The 26,579-nt window shown below is 46.5% G+C and overlaps 1 protein-coding gene across 4 annotated transcripts in view; it reads left to right on the top strand.

Annotated features, from left to right (window-relative positions):
* JADE2 (jade family PHD finger 2) overlaps window positions 1–26,579 on the top strand; it is a 145,378-nt gene that overhangs the window by 32,279 nt on the left and 86,520 nt on the right. For all 4 annotated transcript variants that reach the window (XM_083728403.1, XM_083728402.1, XM_083728404.1 and 1 more), the window contains exon 4: window positions 17,770–17,927. In XM_083728403.1, the coding sequence (XP_083584529.1) occupies window positions 17,770–17,927 (158 nt within the window). The remainder of the gene's footprint in view (window positions 1–17,769; window positions 17,928–26,579) is intronic.

Consider the following 26,579-nt stretch of genomic DNA (forward strand, 5'->3'; position numbering starts at 1 on the left):
TGCCCAGTGGCTACGGAAAGGCCAAATAAACTAAAGCCATAAAGCTGATTAACCTATCATATTCCTGACCAGTTTATCATTCTATTAAATTAGAGGTGTATCCCTTTAAACGTTTCTCATTGTTTGGAGAAGCAATTAACATCTTCCAAGCAGATCAGTGGAACTGGTGTTGCTAAGCAGCAGAACTTTAAAGATAATTTGTCAATTTCTGCAGAAGGAAGAAAATAATAAACAGTCCTATTGAGAGAAAATTGCTCGTTTTCCAGTATGCAACTTTCCCTCCACCACCAGGTCTTCAGTTCACCATTGCTCAATTTATTCTTTATTTAGCTTCTATAAATAATTCAGAATTGAGTGGAATGATTGAGTCTTTTCCCAAACGCTAATCCTAGATAATTTGAAACAAAAGGGGGGAAATGTTCAGATTACAGTCTGAGTATATTAGCTGTTGGTAGCTTTCCAGACCACTTCTGTGGTTTCTTTTAGGCCTTTTCTGCAGCATTCCATCACTTCTAAAGGGCCCTAGTTTGAACATTCATAATTTTGTGCATTTCCAGCTCCACATCAGAAGAAGTATCATCATCACTAGAGCGGTGGCACACTTCCTTGTCTTTGAATGTGGGAAGCTTATCTCTTCAGAGGGGGGCACTAAATAAGTGAGGTAGCAATATTACAAATCAAGGCTGTGCATGCCTTTCCATTTTCAAGGAAATAGATGCAGTCATTTGGCATAATATTAGAACTAATCTGCTGTCTTGGTCCTGATATGAAAAGCCAGAAGAGACAGCTTGGGAGTAGGGGATGCTGGGAAAGGGTAAGTTAGTGAAGGAAAAAGCAGAAGCTTGCAACCTGTGTGGATGTTCAGGTAAGATATTTGTCCCAAACATCCATTCTGGATTCTACAAGCTCTCTTGAGCTTTGTAACCCTGCGACTGTTGCGTGTTTTCCATTAGTCCTGGCTCACCAGGTAGCCAAAGCCTCACATACAGCTCAGTATATGTAAGCTTTTCAGCAAAGTTGATGCTGCCAGAGGCTGCAGCAGGGGAGAACATGTGTTCAAATGCAGAGAAGCCATGACCCCCATTAAAGCCATCCTGGTGACATAGAATGAACTAAATAAGTGGAGCCAGGTAGCTGCTGGAAATCAGTCAATCAATCAAACAAACAAAAACTCAAACCAACCAACCAACCACCACCACATTTCATTTTTATGGTAAGGAGCTTGCTTGCAAAATAAGATTCCTTTCTCATCCAGGCACATGTCAAGGAGAAGGTGTGTCCACCTGCTGCTACAAAAGAACCCCAAAGTGATTGATTTTTAATGCTTGATCTTTAATGCTTGATCTTCACTGCTGTGTGCCTGCGGCATGGAAGTTGGGGGTGGGGAGTGAGTGAGTGAAGAGGGAGGGGGACTGCAATGAAAGCAGCAAACTGTCAGGTAGCTGACTGTCAATTAAGCGAACTGCTCTTCATTCATGACCTTCCGTTAGCCCACCCTCTGCCGAAAAGGCCTCCAGATGGTGGGGAGGGCGAGGAGGAAAAGCACTTTGCTGCAACAATAACAGATTACGGAGGCACGCTTAGCTCTGCTGACATTTGGTCTGTGAATGAGATCTTCCCCTTTGTAGGGGTTCATTGGGTGGGAGTTCAGATGCTGCTTGGATGGGACAATATAAGCAGATAGACAGCCAGATTAGATGGAGTTAGCTTTTATCTCCTGATCCCCTATTAAAACTATTTGGGTGATTCACGCCATTGAAGATTCCCATCTGTGGCTTTCTTTTCTTTCTTTCTTTCTTTCTTTCTTTCTTTCTTTCTTTCTTTCTTTCTTTCTTTCTTTCTTTCTTTTGCATGGACTCTGCAAACAGTATCAGCCCCCAAGCGCTAATGCATTATATAGTGCCCAACAGCTTGCCATTTAGTTCTGTTGAGAAATATTTCATTTTTGTAGTGCACACCTCTCCAGTCACGTCTGCAAGTGAAAACATAGTATTGGTTGTATGGATTTCTGGCTTCCATTTCCAATTTCCTTCTACCACATCTTAGAACAAGACATTGTTTCTCTCTCGTAACAATTTCCAGAGGGGTTAGCTGTGTTAGTTTCTTACAGCAAAAACCGAAATGAGGGGGGAAAAACAATTTCCCTCTGACCTTGCTGTTTACAATTCCTAACCACCAGCAGCCTCCAACCATGTGTACAGATAGATAGATACCTGTAACTCAGGATAACACTTCATGCATCTCATAATGTGGACTGTATTCCATAAAAAATCTTTGTCTTTAAGGTACCACAGGATTCTTTGTTGTTTTCTCTCTTGTGCTCCAGTACTTCCATTTCACCAGAATATATTGATAAAAAGGTCCCAGCCATTGCATACCCAGATTTACTAATATCTCTGTTCATAGACACCTACCTATAACTTAGCCTGACATGAAGCCCTAAACTAACCACATGAGAATACACTGCTTTATGTTGAGTTTAATACACTGGGTGCAAATTCTGTGTTTTATCGATGGTAGGTAGAAATGGGTTAGAGTTAGTTAGGCAAGTGAAGAGTTGAAGCTATCTGGGATGCTGGTGTTAAGGGCTTGGCAGAGCTAGGAACTCAAGAGCTTTGCAACAGCAGGACTATCTTGGATGGTTTCAGGACCATGGCTAGAGTGCCTATAATATTCTCTGACAGGCAGGTAACACCGACCATGTTTGAACAATCAGATCTTCGTTTAATAAATCAAAATGCTCACGAGCTCATGGTTTAGTGTGAAGTTTGAAAGTGTCCCATGTAACATGAGAGCAGAGAGCAAGAGCGTACTTGCGCAGGATGCAGAGCTCAAGGGAACAACGCATTTAAGCAAAGCAAGAGCCATTCCAGATTCCTGCAGGCAATCCCTTGCTTCGGCGCAGGGGGAGGCAGAGCTGAAGTATCACTACAACTTAAACCATAGGATATTTGAAATGTCATTCCTTCCTATTGTTTAAGTTGTAGCATGTGATTCTCATTTAGCATGCTTTAAAAATGGGAATAAACAGATTCATAGAGGATAAGTATGTCAATTCCTCTTAGGCATGATAGCTATAAATGGAACTTCCATGGCCAGAGGTATCCATCTATTGATTATTGGATGCTGGGAACTTTCATCCAGGGGGCGGTGAGTGGGCTTTGCTTCCAAGTCTCCCTCAGGGTATCTGATTGGTTGCTGTTGCAGACAAAAAGGTAGACCAGACCGTGTCACATTGCTTTGCTCAAGCATTGCTGCTTGCTGCTTGTTTGCTGTACCAGTTTTGCACTGATGGGGAGCTTCCAATGTTAACTTTTTAAACTGACGCTGTTGGCTAAACCTGCTGTGATAAATCCCTGCCCTGTTCCACAGTTGTTTTTGCCTGTGTCACTTACTGAAGAAGCTTGCCAAGGTTTCAAAATGCCTATTTTCTGGACAAAGCTAAGAGCTTCTCCTGTGTCTTCTTTCTTCTTGGTCTCTCTACTTCTTCCGGACGCTATCAGTCACATCACCCTCTGATTCTTCTCTTCTTCAGGCTGTCTTCTTCCAAAACTCTTCTTGTCTCTCCAACTGCCTTTTATTTGGTCAATTCTGTTTGGTTCTTTCATTCCCCATGGGAGCTCTAGAGAACTTAGCCTTTATTTCCCTCCTCTTCTCACTCTGTATGTCTGTCTTCAGATGTTTTCTTTTTCTCCCTTTATGTTGAGGAGTCTCCAGTCTGCATTTCCACCCCTGCCTCTCACCGTTGTCACTATGGCTGGAATCCAGACATGTCCACAATGGACCGAGAGGGCCAGCTCTTTGCCTCCTGTTTTCAATGTGCAAGTTCCCACTGCAGAAGAGGCAAGCTACTTGTTAACATTGAATAGCAGCTTGTTTCTTGGACAGTGGGAATTTCTGGTGCTTTTGCCCTGAGGTCAACCCTTCCATTGTGAACCACCCTGGGATGTTCAGATGAAGGATGGTATACAAATTTAATAAATAACAACAACCTCCATCTTTCTTCATGTCATGCTGCCCATTGAAATTCAACACAGCAAAGACAACATTCCCAATCTCTTTAGCAAATCTGTTTCTTCTCCTTGGTGTTTTTATTTTGGGGGGGGGCATTGGTTATTGTCAGATACTTTGTAGTCTCCTTCAAGCAGCCCTGGTCCTCTCGCCATCCTTCAGTTTCAATATCGATGCTGTTTTTTGTTTCTTTGTTTTAGGTCTTTAAAATCCTGAAGCATTTAAAGGAGGCTTTTCAGAGATGGAGAGAAAAAGAGCAAGGTTTAAAATGGGCATAAAATGCTGTCATTAAACCACATCCAATATATGGGCAGGCAGATTGTCATGGTCACCAATCCTAATAGATATGCAGCGCTTAGCAGACTAGGCATCTGGTGGAGGCTTTGCTTTATCTTGTTTGCTCTGTCCCTTTAGGAGATAGTCACTTGGCAATACTCAGTAACTTAAAACCACCTCTAGCCTGATATAGTGACAGAGAACAGCAAACACATGGAATGTATTTCTAAAAGGGCAACAGTGTTCATTATGTTTTAGAAAAAAACTCCTAGATTAGCATTGGGCTTCCTTTCCTTTTTTATTAGCTCTCTTATTGCCTGATAACTAGATATGCAAAACTGCAAGGATTCTGACATCTTTTGCAAATCCTGCCTTGTGTTTAATTAGCATTTATCTTAATCTCATTTTAATTTTTTTTTCACACCCAGCAGCGCAATCAAATGCTACTGCGGCATTTTTTAACAATTATGTTATGTTGGCAGATAGAGACTTCAAGGAAGCTGACCTTTCTCAAGCCCAGACTTATAAAAGAGTAGGCTGTTAATTATGTTTTTATTGGAAGATGCATCCCGACTGCGTCTGGGCAGTCCAGCTTTGCTCTGTTTAGATGGGGTTGGAAATGTTCTCCAAACAAATGTGGAGGACAGAAAGAGCTGCTGGTGTGGAAAGAGGGGGCCCTGACTTTAGAAGAAAAGGTTGCTTATGTTTTTGTACTTTAGCTTTAATTGGGTTATCAGCTGCAGCTTCAAGGCTTAAACGAACTGACCTAAATATTAGATCTCTGTTGGGGTTAAATGTTCCCCCTTCCTATAAAGATTTGGTTTCCAAAGTAACTTCTGGAGCGTTTTAGCTCTGTGTTGAAAGTATAAAACTGCCTTTGAATCATTTATTACTGTTCATGCTGAGCAGTAGTTAGCTTGTCGAGAATAAGCACTCAAAACAAATTAAAAGGCATCTGAAGAAAACACCTGATCCATCTCTGTCCTCATGTAAGATCAGAGAATTCGCTAGAGAGAGACTGATTAGAGCTGGTGGTATTTGAGTATTATTGCCAGTTTTGTAGATTATCATTTCTGATAATAACATATAGCAGAAGGAAGGCAAAATTAGCCATTTTCGTTTACAAATGACCCTTTATTTCCTGAGAAGCGGGGCGGCTGTAGTTAAATCAAAGGCTAATTCTTGACAGAAAAGCATTATTTGCCATGATGGAATTGTTGTTCTTGTTGCTGTTAGGATGTTATTTCTTTTACCCTCACAGTGTACATTAGGGGAATCTATAGAAGGAAAATAGGAAGGAGATGGGGGATGAAATATTCTCATCAGAGCAAGACTCAGCATAGATATTGGTGTTGCAGTTTCATGTGTCACTGAGAATCTGGTTGGGTTTGGCTGCAGACATTGTCAAGAAAGACAATGGCTACCATTTTGTTTACTATTCCCACCCTTTCTCTGAATAACCTTTCCCCTTTCTACCCCCCCAAGATGATAACCCCCCCATTCTTCTAAGAGAAAACGAAACAATAAAATACATGTATATTTTGTAAGCCACTTTGAATTACTTTTGAGTTATTGTAAAAGAAAAGTGACTAATAAGTACTAATATTATATCTTAAATCAAGATGGTGATCTGATTTCAGGGAGGTATATTTTGTGGCAAACAGGAGTCCTATCAGTCTGGGCCATTTCAGAAGGGAAGATAAAATCTGCAGTCAACAAAGAGCTGCAGAACATCACAGCTTTGTGACAAGTGTAGTTGCATGAGTCACCTACAGAAAGGCAATGTGTGAAGTGGTCTTTCTTCGAAACAAGGTTTGCTGTAAAAGAAAAAAAAATGTTCAAGCTTGTAGACAGGTAAGAGCACTTCCATTGTGTCCAGCAGCTGCAGAATGTTCCTAGGTATTATTACTCGGAACTAGGAAAATTATTTCCAACTTGCTGAGAGGCCTCACTTCTGGGAGAAGAGACAAAGAGCTTTCATTAGCTCAACAGATACAGTGTTGATTCATACAAATACCAGCCAGGAAATCCCCTACTCATGGTGGAGGTAGACTCCATGTGCATGCTTACCACCACAGTACACACATACATCTAGTTCCCTGTGAGCCTTCTAGCTTGAAAACAGTGTACAGTATAAAGTTTGAATAAATTGGGCGGTATGTATACTTACCTGTATTGGTTCACAAGTACACCTGGTGCAGATGTTATGGATGCCCTATGCATGTTGTTGGAGTCTTGTAACCCACCACTTACAAGGCGTTCCCAAGGCTGATAAACATACTGTCAGGACTGCCGCTAGGTCCCAGCTCACAGAGGACCAACGCCCAGTGGATATTATATACAAAAGTCTTTATTGAAGTTTAGTTTCCATTTCCAAGCTCTGGGCGCGCAGGCCCACGTCTTAACGCTAGACCGGCTAAGTCCCCTCTGACTCACTGCTCCACCCACACCAGTTTAAGATTCTAGCCTGGCTCCACCTCTTGCGCTGCTCTTTCCTGCGTTGGGTCCTTCTGCCCTCTGGGGTTCCCTCCTTCCTGGACTCCTCTGACGCGGAGCCTCCTGAGTCTTGCCCCTCCCTCCGGCGGGCTTTAGGACCTGGCTCCCTTCCCGGGCTCCCCGCTGTGCCGCGCTCCTGTACATTTGAACTTGGCGCGCGCGCCCAGCCGGTGACTTTCCTTCTGACCGTTTCCCCGCTTCCTGATGTGGGTGTTGCCAAACCTGACTCCTCTCCTCCCTCTGGTGGTGAGGACACTGGTCCCGACTCCTGGGACTCCCCCTCCCCACTGCGCTCTGGTGGAGACGCTGGCCCTGATCTCCAGCTGCTGTTCAGAGACTCCCCGCTGGCCCCTCCCTCTTGAGGTTTCTCCCTTGGAATCTCCCTTGCTCTGGCCACCGGCGCTCCCTTCTGTGAGTCCTCCGATTCGCTAGAGAGGCTTGTGGAATAACTCTGGCCACTGTCACTGCCTGCGCCCCCCTCGTACTCCTCCTCCTCACTCTCCATTTGCTCCCCCTCCTGTGTCTCTCCTTCTGAACCCCTGACATCCATCCCCCCCTCGAAGCCCCCCCTTCCCCCCTCCCCCTCTTCCGGTGCGGGTTCCGGGTGCTCCATTGTTGTAGGGGTGAGTCCAGGATACAGCTCGTCCCCTGAGGCTTGCAACCATCGAGATAAGTCCGGGAAGTCCCCCATGGGCTCGTCGACGACGACCTCCTCCGCTTCCATCTCCTGCGCGGTGTGCTCGAAATCTGCGCTCGACCCCAAATCACCCAAGAGCCCTCCTCCCCCTGTTGTTTGATGGGGGTCCACCTCCCAGGGCCCCTTCGGCATGTCTCTGCGCCAGCCCACCTCGGGTTGGTCCTCCCACCAATAAGATCCCCCCGTGCCAAAACCTGAAAGTGATCCCTCCGGAGAGCTGCCTCCCGGAGCCGAGTCCTCAGCTGACGAGAAACCCCGGAAAGTGCTGGCCGAGAGTGTGGGTGTGAACAAACAATCCTCGAAAAAGCCCGCCGGCATAGGCTTGTGCGGGAAAAGTGTGTGGAATTCTTCCTTGAGCAACTGCTCTTCCACTGCGTAATCCGGCACCCACCTGTTGGCGCTGGCCGGGGTGTCCTCCGTGGCGAGAAGATATTCAATCCCGTCCTCCCCCCACCTTGAGTCTAAAATCTCAGTGGCTTCATTAAGTGGCTCCCCTTTCGGCGACCCCCCTTTTTTGGGCGCTTCTCTGAGCGGGTCTGGCGCCTTCCCCGGTGCTTGAAACCTGTGGGGCTCTCTGTAGGGCGTGAGCACTGATCTATGAAAGACCGGGTGCATTCTGGAACCCTCCGGGAGTGTCAACCGGAAGGCCACTGGGTTGATCTGCGCCTCTACTTGGTAAGGCCCTAGCTGCTTGTGCCCTAGTTTCTTCTTGGCTAACGATCTGGCTGGAACTGCTTGTGCTGCCAACCAGACCCAGTCTCCCACCTGGACGTCCTCCCCAACCCTCCTGTGTCGATCTGCCTGCACTTTGTAAGCCTGTTTTGCCAACTCTAACTGCCTCCTGAGCTGCTCGTGGATCTCCTGCAACTCCGCTGCCACTTCCTCTGCTCCCTGTGGCTCCCCCTCCCGCACTGTGTCCAGACCCGGGAAGGTTCTGGGATGCCTCCCGTAGTTGGCAAAAAATGGGGTCACCCCCGTGGACCCGTGCTTCGTGTTGTTGTAGGCAAACTCGGCCAACGGTAGATAGTCCACCCAGGTCGATGGCTGCTGGTTCGCGTAGCATCTCAGGTACTGCTGCATGATGGCGTTGACCCTTTCCGCCTGCCCGTTAGTTTGCGGGTGTCTCGCCGACGCCAGGCTGACCTTGACGTTCAGGAATCCCATCAGCTTTTGCCAGAAGTTGGAGATGAACTGGCGCCCCCGGTCGGACAAAATAGACCGTGGTAGGCCGTGCACCTTGAACACGTGGTCTATGAACATCTTAGCGGTCTGCTCGGCCGTGGCCACCTTCGCGCACGGAATGAAGTGGGCCATCTTGGTGAACAGGTCCACTACCACGAGCACTGCCGTCTTGCCCCTTGAGCTGGGTAGATCTGTGACAAAGTCCAGGGCTACCCTCTCCCACGGTACGAACGGTGTCTGTAGCGGTTCCAACAGGCCCGCCGGCGGCTGGTGCACAGGCTTAGCCCTTTGGCAGGTGTCGCACCTATTGACATAGTCCGCGACATCCCCCCGCATCTTAGGCCACCAAAAGTCTCTGGCTACTAAGTCCACCGTCTTCTCCTTGCCGAAGTGCCCCGCGCTGGGCGCGTCGTGCAGCTGTTGCAGGACCTTCGCGCGGAGGCTGTCTCCTGGTACGTAGAGAACTCCCTTGCGTAGGAGCAGGCCGTCTCGCACTTGGAATTCGTCGCCCCTCGCCTTGCCACTGCACACCTCCTCCATCTTGGCTCGGGCGAACGAGTCTGTTCGCAGCGCGCGGCGCACCGCGTCCAGGTCCACCGTGGCTGACGCGCATGCCCACGCCTGTGGTGTGAAAATGTGCTTGGCCGCCGCCGGTGCCTCTGCCTCCAGATACTGCGGTTTTCTGGACAGCGCGTCCGCCAAGACGTTGCTGTTTCCTGGGATGTACTCAATTCTGAAGTCGAAATCTGCAAAGAACTCCGCCCAGCGGATGTGTCGCTGGTTCAGGAACCTCGCCGTGCGCCAGTACTCCAAGTTCTTATGGTCTGTGCGGACCTGCACCGTGTGCTTGGCTCCGACGAGGAAGTGCCGCCACGCCTTGAAGGCTGCATGTATGGCCAGCAACTCCCTGTCCCAAATGGTGTAGTTCTGCTCCGCTTTGCTGAGTTTTCTGGAGTAGAAAGCGCACGGCCTCCAGTCCCCCTGGTGGTCTTGCTGCAACAGAACGGCTCCCACGGCCCTGTCTGAGGCGTCCGTCTCCACTCTCATGGGCCTGCTGGGATTTACGTGCAGTAGGTTCTCTTCGGAAGCGAAGAGCTGCTTGAGCTTCTGAAAGGACTGCTCTGCCTGCTCCGTCCAGATGAACCTCTTCTTCTTGGAACTGAGGGTGTCGGTGATGGCCGCTGTCTGCATGGCGAAACCCTTGATGAACTTGCGATAAAAGTTGGCAAAACCGACAAACCTCTGTACTTCCTTCCTATTGCGTGGGCTCTTCCAATCCAGTACTGCACGTACCTTGGCACCGTCCATAGCCAGTCCCTTGTCGGACAGTTTGTAGCCCAAGAAATCCACCTCCGTCTTGTCGAACTGGCACTTCTCCAGCTTGGCGTACAGCCTGTGCTCCCGCAGCCTCTGCAGAACTTCCCTAACATCTCTCTCGTGAGCCTCCGGCGATTCCGAGAAGATTAGGATGTCATCCAGGAAGCAGACGCACTTCTTGTAGAGGAGACCCGCCAAGACATGATGCATGAAGGCTTGAAAGCAGTGGGAACCATTTTTTAATCCAAAAGGCATAACTCTGTATTCATAAGTGCCCAGCGGCGTAAACATGGTTGTTTTCCACTCGTCGCCTTCCCGTACGCGAATGAGATTGTACGCTCCGCGCAGATCCAACTTGGTAAAGATGCGACCCTTCCTCACCGTCGCCAGCAGGTCATCGATCTTGGGCATAGGGAATGCTGAGGGCTTGGTCTTGAGGTTCAAGAAGCGGAAATCAACGACCAGCCTCTTTTGGGGCGTGTCCCGCTTCTTTACAAAGAACACGGGACTGCCTCCTGCCGCCTTGGACTCCCGGATGAATCCCCGCTTCAGGTTGTGATCTATGAACTCCCTGAGCTCTTGCAATTCATCCTCAGACATGGAGTACAGTTTCCCCGTCGGGAGCGTCGCCCCGGGCAGGAGGTCGATCTTGCAGTCGTAGGGTCTGTGGGGTGGCAGCTTATCCGCCTCTTTCTCGCAGAAGACCTCCAAAAACTCCTTGTATTTGTTAGGCACCGCTTGCAACATGCCCAAGTTCAGCTGTGGTCCATCCTCGTGCCCCTCATCTTCCAAGTCCGCCAGGATGCAGTGTTCTGCGCAGTAAGAGGAGCCGAAGGTCAGTTGCCGCTGGTACCAAGCTAATGCCGGGCTGTGCCTATCCAGCCAACTCATTCCCAACACTATGGGCGTGTCTGACAGGCGGGTGACGTTGAAGCTGATGACCTCACGGTGGTTTCCAATGCGCATCACCATTGGCGGCGTCTGCTGTAGCACTTGCCCTCCCAGTAGCTCCCTGCCGTCCACTGTGACGACTTTCAGAGGTACCGCCGCTGGCAGAAGGGCTATGCCATGTTGCTGGAGGAACTGCATGTCTATAAAATCTGCATTGCTCCCCGAGTCTACGGTGATGGGAATTTCCACCAGTAGCCCATTGGGGAGCTGAAGGGATGCGGTGAGCTGCACTACTGGTTTGGGTGGGAGGGGGTCGGTGGGCTGTAAGATCCCTGGGGATTGCTTCACTGACTTGTCTGGCTGGTCCCCAGAGATGCCATCTCCAGCCAGACAGTGGAGTTTTCCTGCTGCGACTCCCTCTGCTGAATTGCGTCTGTTACTGTCGCTGCGGCTGCAGTATGCTTGTGAAACCGCTGGGGACACTCTTTTGCCATATGCTGAGCACTGTCGCAGATGTAGCACTTCCTGGTTCCTCTAGGAGGCTTCATCTTGACTGCTCCCGGAGTTAGGGCTCCGACTGTGGAGTGAGCCTTAGCACCACCTATCTCCATCGGCTCCTCTCCCCCTCCCAGCGGAGGCATGGATCGAGCGCGCGCCGCCTCCTTGGGGAAGGGAGGCAGTCCTTTCGCTGGCGTGCGTCCCAAATGCCCTTCCTCCCTGCCCCAAGGGCGTCCTTCCAACCGAACCCCAATGGAGAGTGCCCGTTCCACCACTTCCTTGGTGGTTTGGGGTCTTCCCCCCCTTGCGATCTCATCTTTCACAGCTCCGCTCAACCCCTCCCAGAACAGGTCTCTGACGGCAGGCGATTCTTTCTCCCAGGCTAGTACATTCACCAATCCGAAAAAACGTGCATGATATTGCCTCACAGTGGCTTTACCTTGTCTTAGTCCGTGAATCTCCCTCCTAGCGATATCCACATCAATCTCAGATAAAAAACACGCATCCATCACTTTAATGAAGGCAGCCGCATTTTGGAGGGCTGGATCCTTGTCTCTCCATAGATTGCGCAGCCACGATTTTGCCTCCCCCCGCAAATGCGAAATAATAAATCCCACTTTCTCTCCCTCATTTTTAAAGTCTTTGTCAAGCAGCTGCAATGTATAAATCACATCTGCTCTGAAGTTAGGATACTCCTGCAGGTCCCCATTGAAGTGAGATACCAGGCTCCCTCCTCTGTTTCCCAGCCCAATCCCTTCTGGTCTGGTGGCTGGTAGCCTCTGTGTAGTTAGCACTTCTAACCTGGTTCGCAGATCCTGGCAGGCAGCAGCTGCTTCCTGTTCTTTCTTTCTGGAAGCCGCAATTTCTGCAGTCAACTGCGTCACTGCGTTTTGCAAACTCGCTATCCTCTCTTCGGTAGTCATTTCCCTGTTTTTCGTGAGCTCGCGAAGCACCAATCTTCACCCCTCGCTGCTTTCCCGCACTCCACGAGGTTGCAAAATTGGTGAAAATTGTGAGGGGACTTACTGTCAGGACTGCCGCTAGGTCCCAGCTCACAGAGGACCAACGCCCAGTGGATATTATATACAAAAGTCTTTATTGAAGTTTAGTTTCCATTTCCAAGCTCTGGGCGCGCAGGCCCACGTCTTAACGCTAGACCGGCTAAGTCCCCTCTGACTCACTGCTCCACCCACACCAGTTTAAGATTCTAGCCTGGCTCCACCTCTTGCGCTGCTCTTTCCTGCGTTGGGTCCTTCTGCCCTCTGGGGTTCCCTCCTTCCTGGACTCCTCTGACGCGGAGCCTCCTGAGTCTTGCCCCTCCCTCCGGCGGGCTTTAGGACCTGGCTCCCTTCCCGGGCTCCCCGCTGTGCCGCGCTCCTGTACATTTGAACTTGGCGCGCGCGCCCAGCCGGTGACTTTCCTTCTGACCGTTTCCCCGCTTCCTGATGTGGGTGTTGCCAAACCTGACTCCTCTCCTCCCTCTGGTGGTGAGGACACTGGTCCCGACTCCTGGGACTCCCCCTCCCCACTGCGCTCTGGTGGAGACGCTGGCCCTGATCTCCAGCTGCTGTTCAGAGACTCCCCGCTGGCCCCTCCCTCTTGAGGTTTCTCCCTTGGAATCTCCCTTGCTCTGGCCACCGGCGCTCCCTTCTGTGAGTCCTCCGATTCGCTAGAGAGGCTTGTGGAATAACTCTGGCCACTGTCACTGCCTGCGCCCCCCTCGTACTCCTCCTCCTCACTCTCCATTTGCTCCCCCTCCTGTGTCTCTCCTTCTGAACCCCTGACACATACAAACAAGTTTGCCTTCAGGACCACGCTAAAATGTGGGCTTTCAAAATTTCCACTGGTGCTTGTATACACTTCTATCTCAATCAGGTCATGCAGAAAAGTTAAGATGGGAGAAGTCAGAAAGCGAAGAAGCTTCCACCACTTCTAGCAACCATCTGCACCTCCTTAATTTAAAGACAGAGGGTGGGATTCACCTGCTCCCCTCCCTGAACCTCCAGAACAGCAGGAGAGGAGAAGAGTGGGATGTTTTGCCAGGCAGGCTGATATGCTTGTACAGGCGGGACACTTGTAACAACATGACATTGAATTCTACTCAGAGTATATATGTAAACCTGGGATACTTTCTTTCAGAGGGATTACTCTGTATTTACTAGTAATGTACTAGAGTGCCATGGATTTGTAGTATTCATAAATAAAAATACAAGCTGAGTCCTCACCAGCTTGTAAGAACCACCCTAATTTTTATAAGTGGTATATGATCTCTCATGAACTTCCTCAAGGCATAGTCTAAAAAAGTAAAAGGTGACCTGAGTTACCCAGGCTAGAAAGATTTGCCTGGTTCTGTGCCAGCATTCAAGTGCCACACTCTACTGAACATGTGGGTGAAACACAATCCTCTCAGCTGAAAGACATCTAGCAAGAACTGATATGACTTTCTGCTAGCCTTTTGTAGGAAGTACAACAATTGTGCCATGAGCGTTAAACTGGTCAGTTTTTGTGTTTCTGATCATTAGTAGATTATATGGTTGGGGTCTTTGGCTGCTGTAAACTAATTAATGGCATTTTTCTTAACACTGCTACAATTAGCTTGGTCCTTTTCCAGTTTGCTTTTGGCATAAACCCAGTGGAGAGTCAAGAAGCATGCTAGTAGTCATGCTTACTTCTGGTAACAAGGCAATGCAACCTTTAGTTTTGTGGGGTTGCTGCTGTGTTTTAATTCTTATGTTTAACAATCCAGCATCTTGATGGTTGCTGAATTGGGCTCTGATTTGAAAAGAATGCTTTCTAAAGAACCAGGTGTGGGAGGTTTTATTTATTTAATTTTTTGCTGCTCTGCCTACAATAATATATAAAAGAGTAACATGTATGAGAATCAGGTGACTGCAGTTGCACTGCTGCATTTATCTGGACCAGCCATTCAATTACAAGAAAGAAAACATCAACATGCCCTAGGAAAGGCTAGCACAGTGGAAAACCTGAGTCATTTCAGTTGCTAAATTAGTTTTAAATTAAATGTTTCTGAGGCCGCTGTACTAAGTTCACCCATTGTCTGGAAAAAGGACAGCGTTTGGACTTTTGCTCAAGCAACTGGCGGCTTTCATATTAATGTGGAGTGCCATATGAAACTTGGAACACCTATTCATCCTCTGATTTACACAGAAGTAAGATGGAGTAACTTTTCATTTGATACATGCCAATTTCAAATCATGCTCAGAGTTCTGTTTATTTTTATTTTTATTTTCCTTGATACAGTCAAGGAATAAAAGCAATGAAAATAAAGAGAAAGATCAGCAATGGAGCATAGCAATTTGCAGTGCAGTATTATGTAGTTAAAGTAAATACAACCAGAACAAAACTAAAAGAAGGAAGCAGTGGGTGATGGGAGGAAGAAAAGCAGGAGGAGAATAGGTCCTGGCAGAACCTGATGGGCGTGTGCTTCCTTCAAACAGTTTCCAGTACAACTCCCAAATGTCCAAGTGTCTATTGTGCCACCTACTGAAGGTAGCTTTCCCCCCATATGGTGCCAGAGTAGATGAGCCCTCTGAGCGATTGTGGGTGTGGTAGGAGTGGAGAGATATATGCTCTTTCCACTAGTCTTTGGACCAGCAACAGGGCACGCAAAGTCTAATTACTTTGCTCCTCTGTCAGGACTCACAGCACTGCAGGATAACTGAACATAGCGTGAGCATCAAAGAATTTTGGGGATTTTCCCAGGACCAAGGCAGTATGGAGAATCCCCTCAGGACAGAGATCAGTCTGGGTGGCATGTTCATTTTTATCACAGGAACCTTGCCCCACAGACTCTGGGGTAAACATTTCCACCATTCCTAGTCACGCTGTATTTCCTTGATTGTATGCATAAGTTTGCAGTTGACCACGTTGCCGCTATCTCTGGGAACTAGAATTCCCAGATATGCTAGTTTAGCGGGACACAAACCGAAATTCCAAGCCTTGTAAAAACTGTGGGGCAGGACACCATCAATGGATACAACTTCTGGTTTGGACCAGTTCATGCTGTATCCTGAGAGGTGTCCAAAATAATGGATGAGTGTTGTCAGTAAGTGACACAGGCTCAGTGCCATTTGTTTGAACCAGAAATGCTATCTACCTCACCATAGAGGACTTGGGCACTAGCTTTTTAGATTTCTTCCTCTGGCATCTCACTGCTGCTTTTTGTTCCCTTGTGTCAAGGAGGAAGGGATTGGGTGACATTCAGCTGAATATTTTTTCCTCCCTCCTCCCTCCATGGAGACCCATTTGATGAGCAGTGTGGCAGCCTTAGTTAGGACATTCCTCGTTCTTCAGTAATATCAGAACCCAGTGGCGTAGCGTGGGTTGTCAGCACCCGGGGCAAGGCAAGTAATTTGCGCCCCCTACCCCATGGATTTTGCGCCCCCTAACCCGTGGAGCGCCCCCCCCCAGATGTTGCGCCTGGTGCTGACGGCCCCCCCTGCACCCCCATGCTATGCCACTGTCAGAACCTATATCCCCCTCTTTGCCTTTCTTTCTTGTCAAACTTCTTTTGTTATTGAGAGCGGATTGGATAGGCCCAACTGTTGGCTCACTTGCGCTCTTGTGTGTCCATTTTAGAGCATTTTGTTACGCTGTAGAAGTGTGTCGCTGTGCATTAGTCTGGCTGGGACACTGGAAATCCACACTTGGCCAAGAAGTCCTCTGGGTGGCCCTGAGGAAGTCACTGTCTATTAACGCAGACTTCTTAATATGGTCCTTATGAGGGTAAAACATCTCTCTCAACTCCCTAGAGAGCACAGGGGTGGGGCACATTCACTCCTAGGCAACCTTCTGGGTTGCACTGCAGCAGTAGGTAGTGCCAGAGGCAAAAGTGGGAAGAGCAAAGGAAGCAGTGCACCTCCGTACAGTGACTCTATTCCAGCTGTGTAAAGGCCACAGGGTTCTGTGCAAGCAAGAGGCACTATTGCAGTTCAAGCAATAGGTTCATTATTGCAGTTCAAGCAGGCAAATGAAGGCACTTGAGAAAGACATGGAGCTGGGTATATGTTAATGAATCGACAAGTAATTATGGATTATTGTTCCAATAATGGATGTTGGAGGGTTTTTTTGAGATAAAGTCTTCATACTGGGCTGGAGGAGGACTATTATTGACATTTAGTGGTAATAACAACTGGAGGCCCCCTTTTAGACTTTTTGTGTGGAAATGAAAATGAATGAACTTGGGATGTCGGGGGTTGAAGGTTGGAAAATAATGTGATAACAATAATGACGTGACAAAATATAATGATATATATTAACAATATTTCAGCTGGTACTAGCACCACCAGTATTACTACTACTACTGTTAGCAAGAAGTCAAAATCCTTTATGCGTCCAAGCTAAGCATATGCATCTTTTGAGGAGTAACTCTGCTGTTATTTGACTTTAAAAAAAAAAATTCCCTGGAACAGTTCACAGCATGTATATGCTAAAGGAGATGACTCATCAGAGAAAACAGTTTCAATCAGTCAACCTTTGTGGGTTAGAGTGAATTGCTGGGAAATTTCAAGAAACTACAGAGACAAGAAAACAAACAGAAAGTAGGGTTCAGTGAAGCTACCCTGCAGTACTAATTCCAGTAGTTATCTCCATCAGTGAGACTGTGCTGACAAATGGATTCCTAGTGAAGCAAGTACCCATAAGTCCTCCTGGGATACAGAGACATTCCCTTCAAAAATTATTTGTTTTGCACTTCCAACTCTTTCTTCAGAGTAACTTGCACACAATTGGTTCCAAGTTTCCTTGACATTGGTTCCTTTTGACAATATTCAGTACTGATGTAAGAGCTCAGCATGTATATAGGAGCTAACTTATTAGCTACCGTATTTTTCGTCCTATAGGGCGCACCGGCCCATAGGACGCACCTCGGTTTTTTGGGGGGAGGAAATGAATAAAAAAAATTATTTCTCCCCCCAGCTGTGGCTGCCGCCCCAAGCCTTGCGCACACCTGCCCGAAGCACGGGGCGCCCTCCGGGGGGTTCCCCGTGCTTCAGGCTGCCGCCCCAAGCCTCGCGCGCCCGGCGGGACCTCCCGCCGGGCTTGAAAGGCTTGCGGATAGCTTCCTGGAGCCTGGAGAGCGAGAGACGTCGGTGCGCACCGATGCCTCTTGCTCTCCAGGCTTCAGCGAAAGCCTGCATTTGCCCCATAGGATGCACAAACATTTCCCCTTCATTTTTGGAGGGGGAAAAGTGCATCCTATGGGGCAAAAAATACGGTACATTTGCTTTTGTGTATCTAATAACTTCCCTTAATTATCTAAGGCCTGAAGAGGTTCCCCCCATATATACATGGTACAGCCAGGTGGTAGACATGAATTTCTACTCCCAAAGGCCAAGGATGTGTCCTGCCTCTCACTGTCCCACTCTCATCTTCTTCTCCAGGTTTTTCGTACCGATCTGATAACAGCTATGAAAATCCCAGATTCTTACCAACTGAGCCCAGATGAGTACTACATCCTTGCTGATCCCTGGAGGCAAGAGTGGGAGAAAGGTGTTCAGGTGCCAGCAAATACAGAAACAATCCCTGAACCAGTGGTTAGGTAAGCCTGATGTTCTTCTGCTTGAGAGATACCTTCAGTTGGTTTTCCCCCTTCAGAGAGTGCCATGTTCTGCCTCCTATGATTTAATGAGGAATCTTTACATGATTCCAGTTGTATAGGGTAGCTTTACGGGGTTAACTTTTCCTGTGAGGGAGTTAAGAGTCAGACCCAGTGTCACCATGTGGCATCCTCCAATAGCTGTTATGATATCAACAAACTGCTTTCTGATTTAGAGCTGTTTGATATGCCTGAGAGAATCTCATTTCTTCTTTGACTCACTTGGGTTCTGAGCTAAAAGGCAGAAACAGCATTAACTTAGAAAGCTGTGCTGCTGTTGGGATAGGATCAGTCCCAGCTTTAACCACTGCACCAGCAGAAATCGGATTGCAAGCATGAAATGGTTCAAAGGAGTTAGTGGTTAATGAGAGGGTTTATGTGCACCTGAAAATCTATCTTGGGTATGATTTTCCCTGAGGTGGCAGTCCAAAACTTGCTTGTCTGGGTTAAGCCCAATTGAATTTAGTAGGACTTGCTTGTTACTAGACATGATTAGAATTGTGATGTTACTCCAGATAATTTGAGTGGATTTTGGTTGCCAAAAGTCTACTGCAGGTTGCATTATATGGAATGCTGTTGGGGGATAATGAATCCCAGGCTGTTGCTATGCTTTCCATCCTCCTGATCTTTCCTATTCTGATGGCTTTGCAAAGTCACAGGACAACTATGGTAAGTTAAAGTCAAGTGTGTTTGAACATAAGTGATAAATGTCCCCCCGTATCACCAAATTCTGTTTTCAAAGATTTTCATAAATCCAAACTGGACAGAACTGCATTCTATCTCCCTGTTTTCAGAGTTTCTTTCAATGATACATTATATGGCAGGGATGTCCAACAGGTTGATTGCGGGGTGTCCCTGGTCAATCCTGGGACCCCGATGCCCCCCCAAAAAGCTCAACAACTTTGGCTCATCCTCATTTTTTTAATAGTGGGAGTAGATCGCAGTCTCTTGGAAGTTGGACGTACCTGTCATACAGGGTCACTTGAAACTCTGAAATTGTTCTCCATGTATTGCACATTTGACCATCTTGTAGATCAGATGTTTATGGCTTGGTGCTGTGATAACCCGGGTTAATACAACTCTTAGTAAGTAATTGTTCAAGATTCTGCAAAAGAATTCTGGCACAGAACAGTTCCAAGCCCAAATCTCCCATCTCCTGGCATCCTTATTAGCTTCTTATTAAACGCTGAAGCCCAAATGGAAAAGGTCCTATTTAAACTAATTCAAAGCTGCACCTTGGGACGCAGGTGGCGCTGTGGGTTAAAGCCTCAGCGCCTAGGATTTGCCGATCGAAAGGTCGGCGGTTCGAATCCCTGCGGCGGGGTGCGCTCCCGCTGCTCGGTCCCAGCGCCTGCCAACCTAGCAGTTCGAAAGCACCTCCGGGTGCAAGTAGATAAATAGGGACCGCTTACCAGCGGGAAGGTAAACGGCGTTTCCGTGTGCTGCTCTGGCTCGCCAGAGCAGCGATGTCACGCTGGCCACGTGACCCGGAAGTGTCTCTGGACAGCGCTGGCCCCTGGCCTCTTGAGTGAGATGGGCGCACAACCCCAGAGTCTGTCAAGACTGGCCCGTACGGGCAGGGGTACCTTTACCTTTACCTTTTTAAGGCTGCTCTTCCACATGATGTACTGCAAAAGCAACTGACTAGCATTTGAGCAGGCTTTGGCCAAGAACATCCCTGCCTCTGCATTTTGCCATTTCTTTTTTCTTTCCTGTGTCTTTTCAAGTCAACTTTGATATCGATATCAAAGATCCTGGGGCTTTCTGCACTTAAAAGATGTTACATGTAATTCTGAAGCCCACTGTTAATCTGTGAAAATCAGTGCGTTGAAAGAGCTCAGGAGGATTTTAAGCGCATTAAGGTGTTTTCAGATTTCATGCAGGAAATTCCTCCCCTCCCCCCCAAAAAGGATGGAAATATTTCAGTAAAGTCAATAATTGCCTGAAGCACAGCTTGTCCAGCAGTGACAGCAGCAACAGCTGTTGGTGGAGGAAAGTTATGAAATAAACTTTTGTGCACTCATCTCCTTCCATAAGGATTTGGGGAAGGTTGGGGGATGAATGACACGACTGGAAAACAACCAAACTTCAATGAGGAATCTAAACGCGTCCAAAATGGAAGCCATAAAAATGGAATTTGAAGTTTATTTAATCCTTAAAAAAATGTTGGGTGGAATATCTATTTTTACCAACTTTGATATACAACCACAGTCTGTAGTCGTAAATGTCCTGCTCTAGAGCTGAAGGTTGATTTTGGTGCTGTGTCAAGATGAAAAGTGATAGCCTGACGTTGCCTGGGCCGGAGGTGCCTATTTAAAGACAGACTAAACGGGTTCACTTTTTTTTTTTTTGGCAAGTATACTTTGCAGGCAAGCAGTTTGTTTAATGTGATCTGCTCTTTCACCCCACTGAGGAGGTAGCCAAAGGCTCTGGACTCAGCCCAGCACAGAGGTGGGCACCCATAAAGCCTTTGAAATCAAGGCTTAAATGTTCCTAACTCCACGTTGGACTGAGGACTCTGAATGATATACCGAGACCAAGGGATTGCATATGGAAGCTGTGTTGTACAGTGTTGCAAAGGGGGAGAAAAATGCTTTTGCATAAACCAAAAGCATTTTTCTTGAGTAAGGAAATGTGTCCAGTCCTAGGGCTGTTGTGCTTCAGTCTTCATTATTCCACCATCTTTTCTGAACTAATTGAATCATCTGCCACACACTATCAAGCCATTGTTGGCATTTCACAATACCATCTGAAGAACTCTTGACTCTTGGCAAAGGTTATACTGAACCGATTTGTTCTGCCCTATCAGATTTCCAAGGTTTAAGCAGTGGTTTGTGTAACCCCAGGCACTGATTTCCTACACCAGTCATGGGTAGACCTAAGGTTTGCAGGATCTACTTTTGACTTTTGCAACTAGAACCCCAAGATCCATCAACCAGAACTAGGTGCAAAATTGTGGCTCAGAGGCCAGAGCCAGAAGCAAAGTGGTGATTAAGAGGTAGCCTCAATTAACTATTGCTCTCAATGAACCATACACTTGAATAATCTCCATATGCAAGTATAAATCTATATCCAAGGTACTACAAAAGAGAGATTTCAATGTATTTGAGGGGATATCCTATTTAGGGGCATTAGAAATGCAATTTTACTACAAATCATTCTACAATGTACTAGTAGATAGATCCTGATGTACTTTTTAGCCACTCTTGCAAGGGTCAGTGGTCTGAGATGATGAAATAAGTTTGATGTGGGATACCAGCAGCGCAGCCTGGAAGTGTCCTGCACTTGGGAATCAGGTGCTCTCAGATAGCCAGTCACATGCTATTGCCTGCTGCAGTCATTCAGTGTGTTCAACCCATCACTTAGGGAGGCCACCTGAATCCCTTTTCAGCTCCAGAATCTCTACTGCTGGTAGACCTGACCATCTCAAACTACACAGGAGCACCTTTCACAGTTCTGCAGGACGTGGCCCTTCTCTGTTGGCTGTGGATAGGGTGCCACCCAGCAGAGTTCATCTGTACTTCTATCCCTTTCCTACATCCATCCTTGCTCAGCCATCTGCACATCATTCTAAATTAGTAAGTCGAGATGGAAACCACAGCTTCCTGTGTCAGTAATGCAGGTGCATCTAAAGTGCCCATTATTTCCTGTCAAGTGGCCATTTCAGTTTGCAACTTCTTACATTTTCTCATAGGCTAAAAACTAGAGTCCCACTTCCATAGGAACATTTCAAGGCAGCTTTTATCTCCCAAGCTAAGTTTCAAAATAAGGAGTGACTTTTCAGGAGTGTTGCTACCGCCTTGCAAGTCTGTTGTATCTCAGTTATGACCACATTTTAAGAATGGGTAGCATAACCACATGCCATAAATGACTGTAGTTAGCACAAGCAATAGAGAGAACCAGGAGAGTGGAATATAAATAGTGACACTGACGGCTGTCTTTATGGCAGCAAACAGGAAGGAGGGACAGGGGATGTATGCATGTATTGTTCCTTCTCTGAATACCCCTGGGGCATAATCACTTGTCCAGGTGTTTTCCACTTTCTGTCATATGCTAGATGATAGTCCCGTTCAAAAGAGGAAGGCGGATTTCAAACACAGAGTTTATGACTTCTGGCTATAAACAACACTTTGCACGTTTCGCTTTATGACAAAAACATGCACCCTCAACATTCTGTACATGTGAGACCCTGGAAATATGTTTTCTGTTTTGTTCAAAAGCAGGCTTCAAATAAAAACTGAATTTATGGAGGGGTTTCAGACTCTTCGGAAATTTTCTTTCAGATGTTACAAAGTCAGTCCTGGTTAGCTGATGTTAGAACTGCTGTAGGGAGACTTTGTGATGTCTGAAACCACGTTTCCCCCATAAAGATGAAGTAGCTACATAGTTGGCCCTTGAACAGTCGCTCTAATCTTCTTTTTTTCCAGAGAGACTACCGTGGACCAGTTGAATAAGGAGCAGGTGCTTCAAGGCTTTACAAAGCTGCCCGTGTCTAATAAATGAGTAGATTATTTGGATTGATTTTGTGCCATCTGAAAATGAGTCACAAAACTCTCATGCCAAAGAAGCCTTGGAAAATCCCACACCTTACTTACAAGAGGGATTTGGCTACTCGTTAGAGAGGGATGGCTCTGCCATGCAACATAGCAACTACTCCCCTTTTTTCTGCAGTGTCCCCATTCCTACAGTATACACACCTGGGGAGGGCCTTAAAGCTGTTGAGGTGACTTGTGGGGAATGAGGTAAGAATATGTGACTTACAGAACCTGTACATGAACAAAGCAGCAACTTTCTTCTTCTTCTTTTTTACCAGTTATACCACATCCTTCCACTGCAACATTTGGAATCTCAGACCTTAGTGGTTCTCTTCCTCTTAATGTTTTCTTTTCAATTTGCTCAAATAAACAGCACAGATGACCTAATGCTTGCTCAAACAAAAATGGGCAATTGCCCCCTCTTTAAGGTCTCTTCATAATGGGACAGCGTAAATGCCTCTCTGAAAGTGAAAATGAAGGCCGTGGGGTTTTAAGCCAGCAAGGAGACAAATGCCCTGTGTTCTGTTGTGCTAATGCTGTCATTCTTGACAGTGATTTACATTGGAAATTCCTAGAGGGGAAAAGAGCCATACCAAGGTCTGGAAGCCACAAACACAGGCAATAGCATGTCATGACACATTTAGGAAATAATTCCACTACACGCCATAGACAAATAATCTTCCTTAGTTAGCAAATGTTTAGATGATGCACAGATAATTTTTTTCCCCTGGGAGGGAAAGACGGAAGCAAGATAATTTCTCTGCCTGTCCCTCCTCTTCTCCCAGCAATGAAGACATTGGCTTCTGAAGGGAAATTTTTTCTCTCTTTTATTTTCATCTTTAAGCTTGGGTATCTATAAACTGACAGCCTACTTCCTCATTGCCTCTAGGTGTGCATGTCCCAGACTGAAAAATAGGTTGTGGGACATATTTCTAGTGCTTCTGAATTCTGAAGCTTGGGGTAGGGAAGGCAAGAAGAATTTATTTAAAGATATATATATATTTAAATTAGATAGCGAAAGCCCCCTTGAAACCACTTGGTCAAGAAGTAAGAGTGCTCCCATTACTGTTACTGAATACAAAGGAAGAAGTGATTTCTTGATGGTTTTCTTGGGTCTGAGCCCGTTTGATCCAGCCACAGTCCTCTCTCTTGTTCCCATTTAAAGTCTGCTTCATACCATGTATTAATTTCTTTGCTCTCCATTATCATTGTGTCTCTCACCTGGCAAAATTTTGGCACAGGCGTCTTGCATCATGAATTTGGGAAGGCAGGCTCCCAGTGCCTTACTCTTTGCACCATTGTGCTGGCATTCCAGAGAAGATACCCACTGACCCGCTCTCCACCGCCATTCAGTATCATCACTGGGAAACCTGTCTTGCTTGAACCCATTTGCCTCCAGATTGTCTGCCCTGACAGCTATATTGCTCATGCTAGGAAATCGTTTCTTCATCATCCTTTTCTGTTAAAGTTCTGTTACTTCTTTATTTTTTTTTTGCAGAGAAGTTCACGGCAATTTTTTAAGAGACCAAATGGCTGCAACAATTTGAATTGATAGTCCCCTTCAATGGTTTCTCCAAATCGTGTCGGGGAGAAAGAGTCAGACAGAGTAGGGCCCACAACATGGCTCTGCCCCCAGAGTCACATCTCCTGCTAATCCTAGCCCTCACCACTCCACATCTCCATTAGGGCTGAAGATCTGAAGTGGGGATCCTGGCTCCCCATGTGATTGAGATCCCTGACCATGCAGGGTTCTCAGGCATGCAGGGATCCTGCACTTGTTGAATGTCACTCGTGAATCAGCTGAATAAAATGGTAGAGTTCAGTGGTAGAAACCACAGCTTGGAAACATTAAGTTCCAGTTTCAATTCCTGGCACTTCCAGTTAAAAAAGGATATCCATAGCAGGGTACCTCCATAGCAGAGAACCTCTGCTTAAGGTTCTAGAGAACTAGATAGACCCCTAGTCTAACTGAGCTGAAGCAGTGGTCTTACTCTTTATAAAGCGACTTTTTGTTAATGCAGGGAAATGATCAATTGGAAACTTGTTTCTGTTAAAAAGGAATTGGAACTGCTTATGGTTAAGCAGTTGATGATAGCTATATCCCCTTTTTTGCAAAATGCTTTGCAAACAGTCACAACTTTCTGGCAGTGCCTTTTCTGTGTATACTCCATGTGTAATATGAATCTGTTTGTAAGTACATTCTGGATCACTGAGCAACTGTTCTTGATTAGTGTTTTCACTAGACAGTGTATTACAACAGCATCAAGGTCTGGTGTGTTAATACTTTTGAAACAGGGATGCTTGATGAGGACTTTTTTTCTGGGTGTGACAGGTTGTGAAATCAGTATCCTCTATAATTCTTGGATTTCACCTTAGTAACTGGTGAGGTGGTTCAAGTATCAAGATGAACCATTGTTTATCGTGATGACAACAATCTGCAACAAACCTTGGGCTTGAGTACTCTCCCTCCTCTCTTCTCAGACATGGCTGCAATGAGCAGATTATAAGGTTTTGCTCTGGTTGTTGTTGTTGTTGTTATTACAAACTAAAACTTCAGCCAGTTTGCCAATCTTAGCTATGGTTTGTTTGAAACAGGCCAGCTTCAAACCATTGAATTCATTGGGGTTTATTCCCAAGTAAATGTACAGTGGTACCTCGGGTTAAGTACTTAATTCGTTCTGGAGGTCCTTTCTTAACCTGAAACTGTGCTTAACCTGAAGCACCACTTTAGCTAATGGGGCCTCCTGCTGCTGCCGGGCCGCCGGAGCACAATTTCTGTTCTCACCCTGAAGCAAAGTTCTTAACCTGAAGCACTATTTCTGGGTTAGCGGAGTCTGTAACCTGAAGCGTATGTAACCTGAAGTATGTAGCCTGAGGTACCACTGTACTTAGGACTGCAGCTTTCATGTATGCACTGGCCTCGGGTGTAGCTTCCCTCTCCTAACCTGTAAACATGTAAGTTTGAATTATTGTTTCTAGTCATTCCCATTCTGTATAAAGCTGTGCAAATGATACCATATTTTTTTAATGGCAATATACATTTCTTGCCTGAATTCATTTCTGTGAGTAGCCTCGTTAATATTTTTATAGGTCAGATTTCATAGAATTCTAATCAGCTGTACAGGATTTGAAGCACATAGCAGATGCATGAGTGCGCACACCCACCAAATACAGTTCCTCTTGTCTTTTAATAGGTGGTTGCAAATGCATGCATTTTTAATTGAAACACTTCTGGAAACTTTATGTTGCTTCGATAATCAATCCTAGTCCTTTTAATGTTAGTAACTCTGGTCTAGCTCAGACCTACACAACTTTTGACACCCCCACCCCAAAAACCAATCAGAGTCCACAAGCCATACATTTCAGGCTACCAAGATCTTAGTAACAACAGCCAGGCTAGGACTGTAAAAACAGATTTGGATTTAGCTTCTGTCGGCAGTGCACACTATCTCTGAGAAGTTCCATTCCCACAAATTATTATGCTTCCCTCCCATCACATATGCAGAAACGTGCCCCTTACTCCACACTCACATTGTCTGCAACAAAGAGGGGGCATAGATCATGACTGGCATCCAGTGCCCCCTTAAAACTCCACTCTGTTTTCAAGAACTGATTTACACATGCAGTATCTCCTTGGTCCCAAAGCCTGACAAGTGAGTATTCAGTTCCCCCTACTGCCCAATCCATTCCTACCACTCAGAAGGGCCTTTCTCATTAATGGTTTCTCTGAAGAATAGGCATTAACAGCTGGTGCATCGAGCAGCAAATATGCAACTAATATCACTGAACATTGCTGATATTTACAATACAGCAAAATTGCTTTTTGTCATCCAATCCCCTCACCCCAAAAATCTGTCCCTTTGTTTTTGTTGGAATGGAACCAAATCTTTACTTGTTGCTCAGTGTCTTGATTCGATTTGTATCCATAAGCCATTCCATAAAATACTGAAAATGTTCCCCTTAATCTCTTGTGTTTTAATAATAGACTCCCGATTATCCCTCGGAGACATTGCTGTAGGTCGCAAGTGCTTTTATTCTCAAGGACTCTGCGTGGCAGTTA

This window comes from Podarcis gaigeae (genome assembly GCF_964106915.1).
Source record: "Podarcis gaigeae genome assembly, chromosome: 2".
Lineage (NCBI taxonomy): Eukaryota > Metazoa > Chordata > Lepidosauria > Squamata > Lacertidae > Podarcis > Podarcis gaigeae.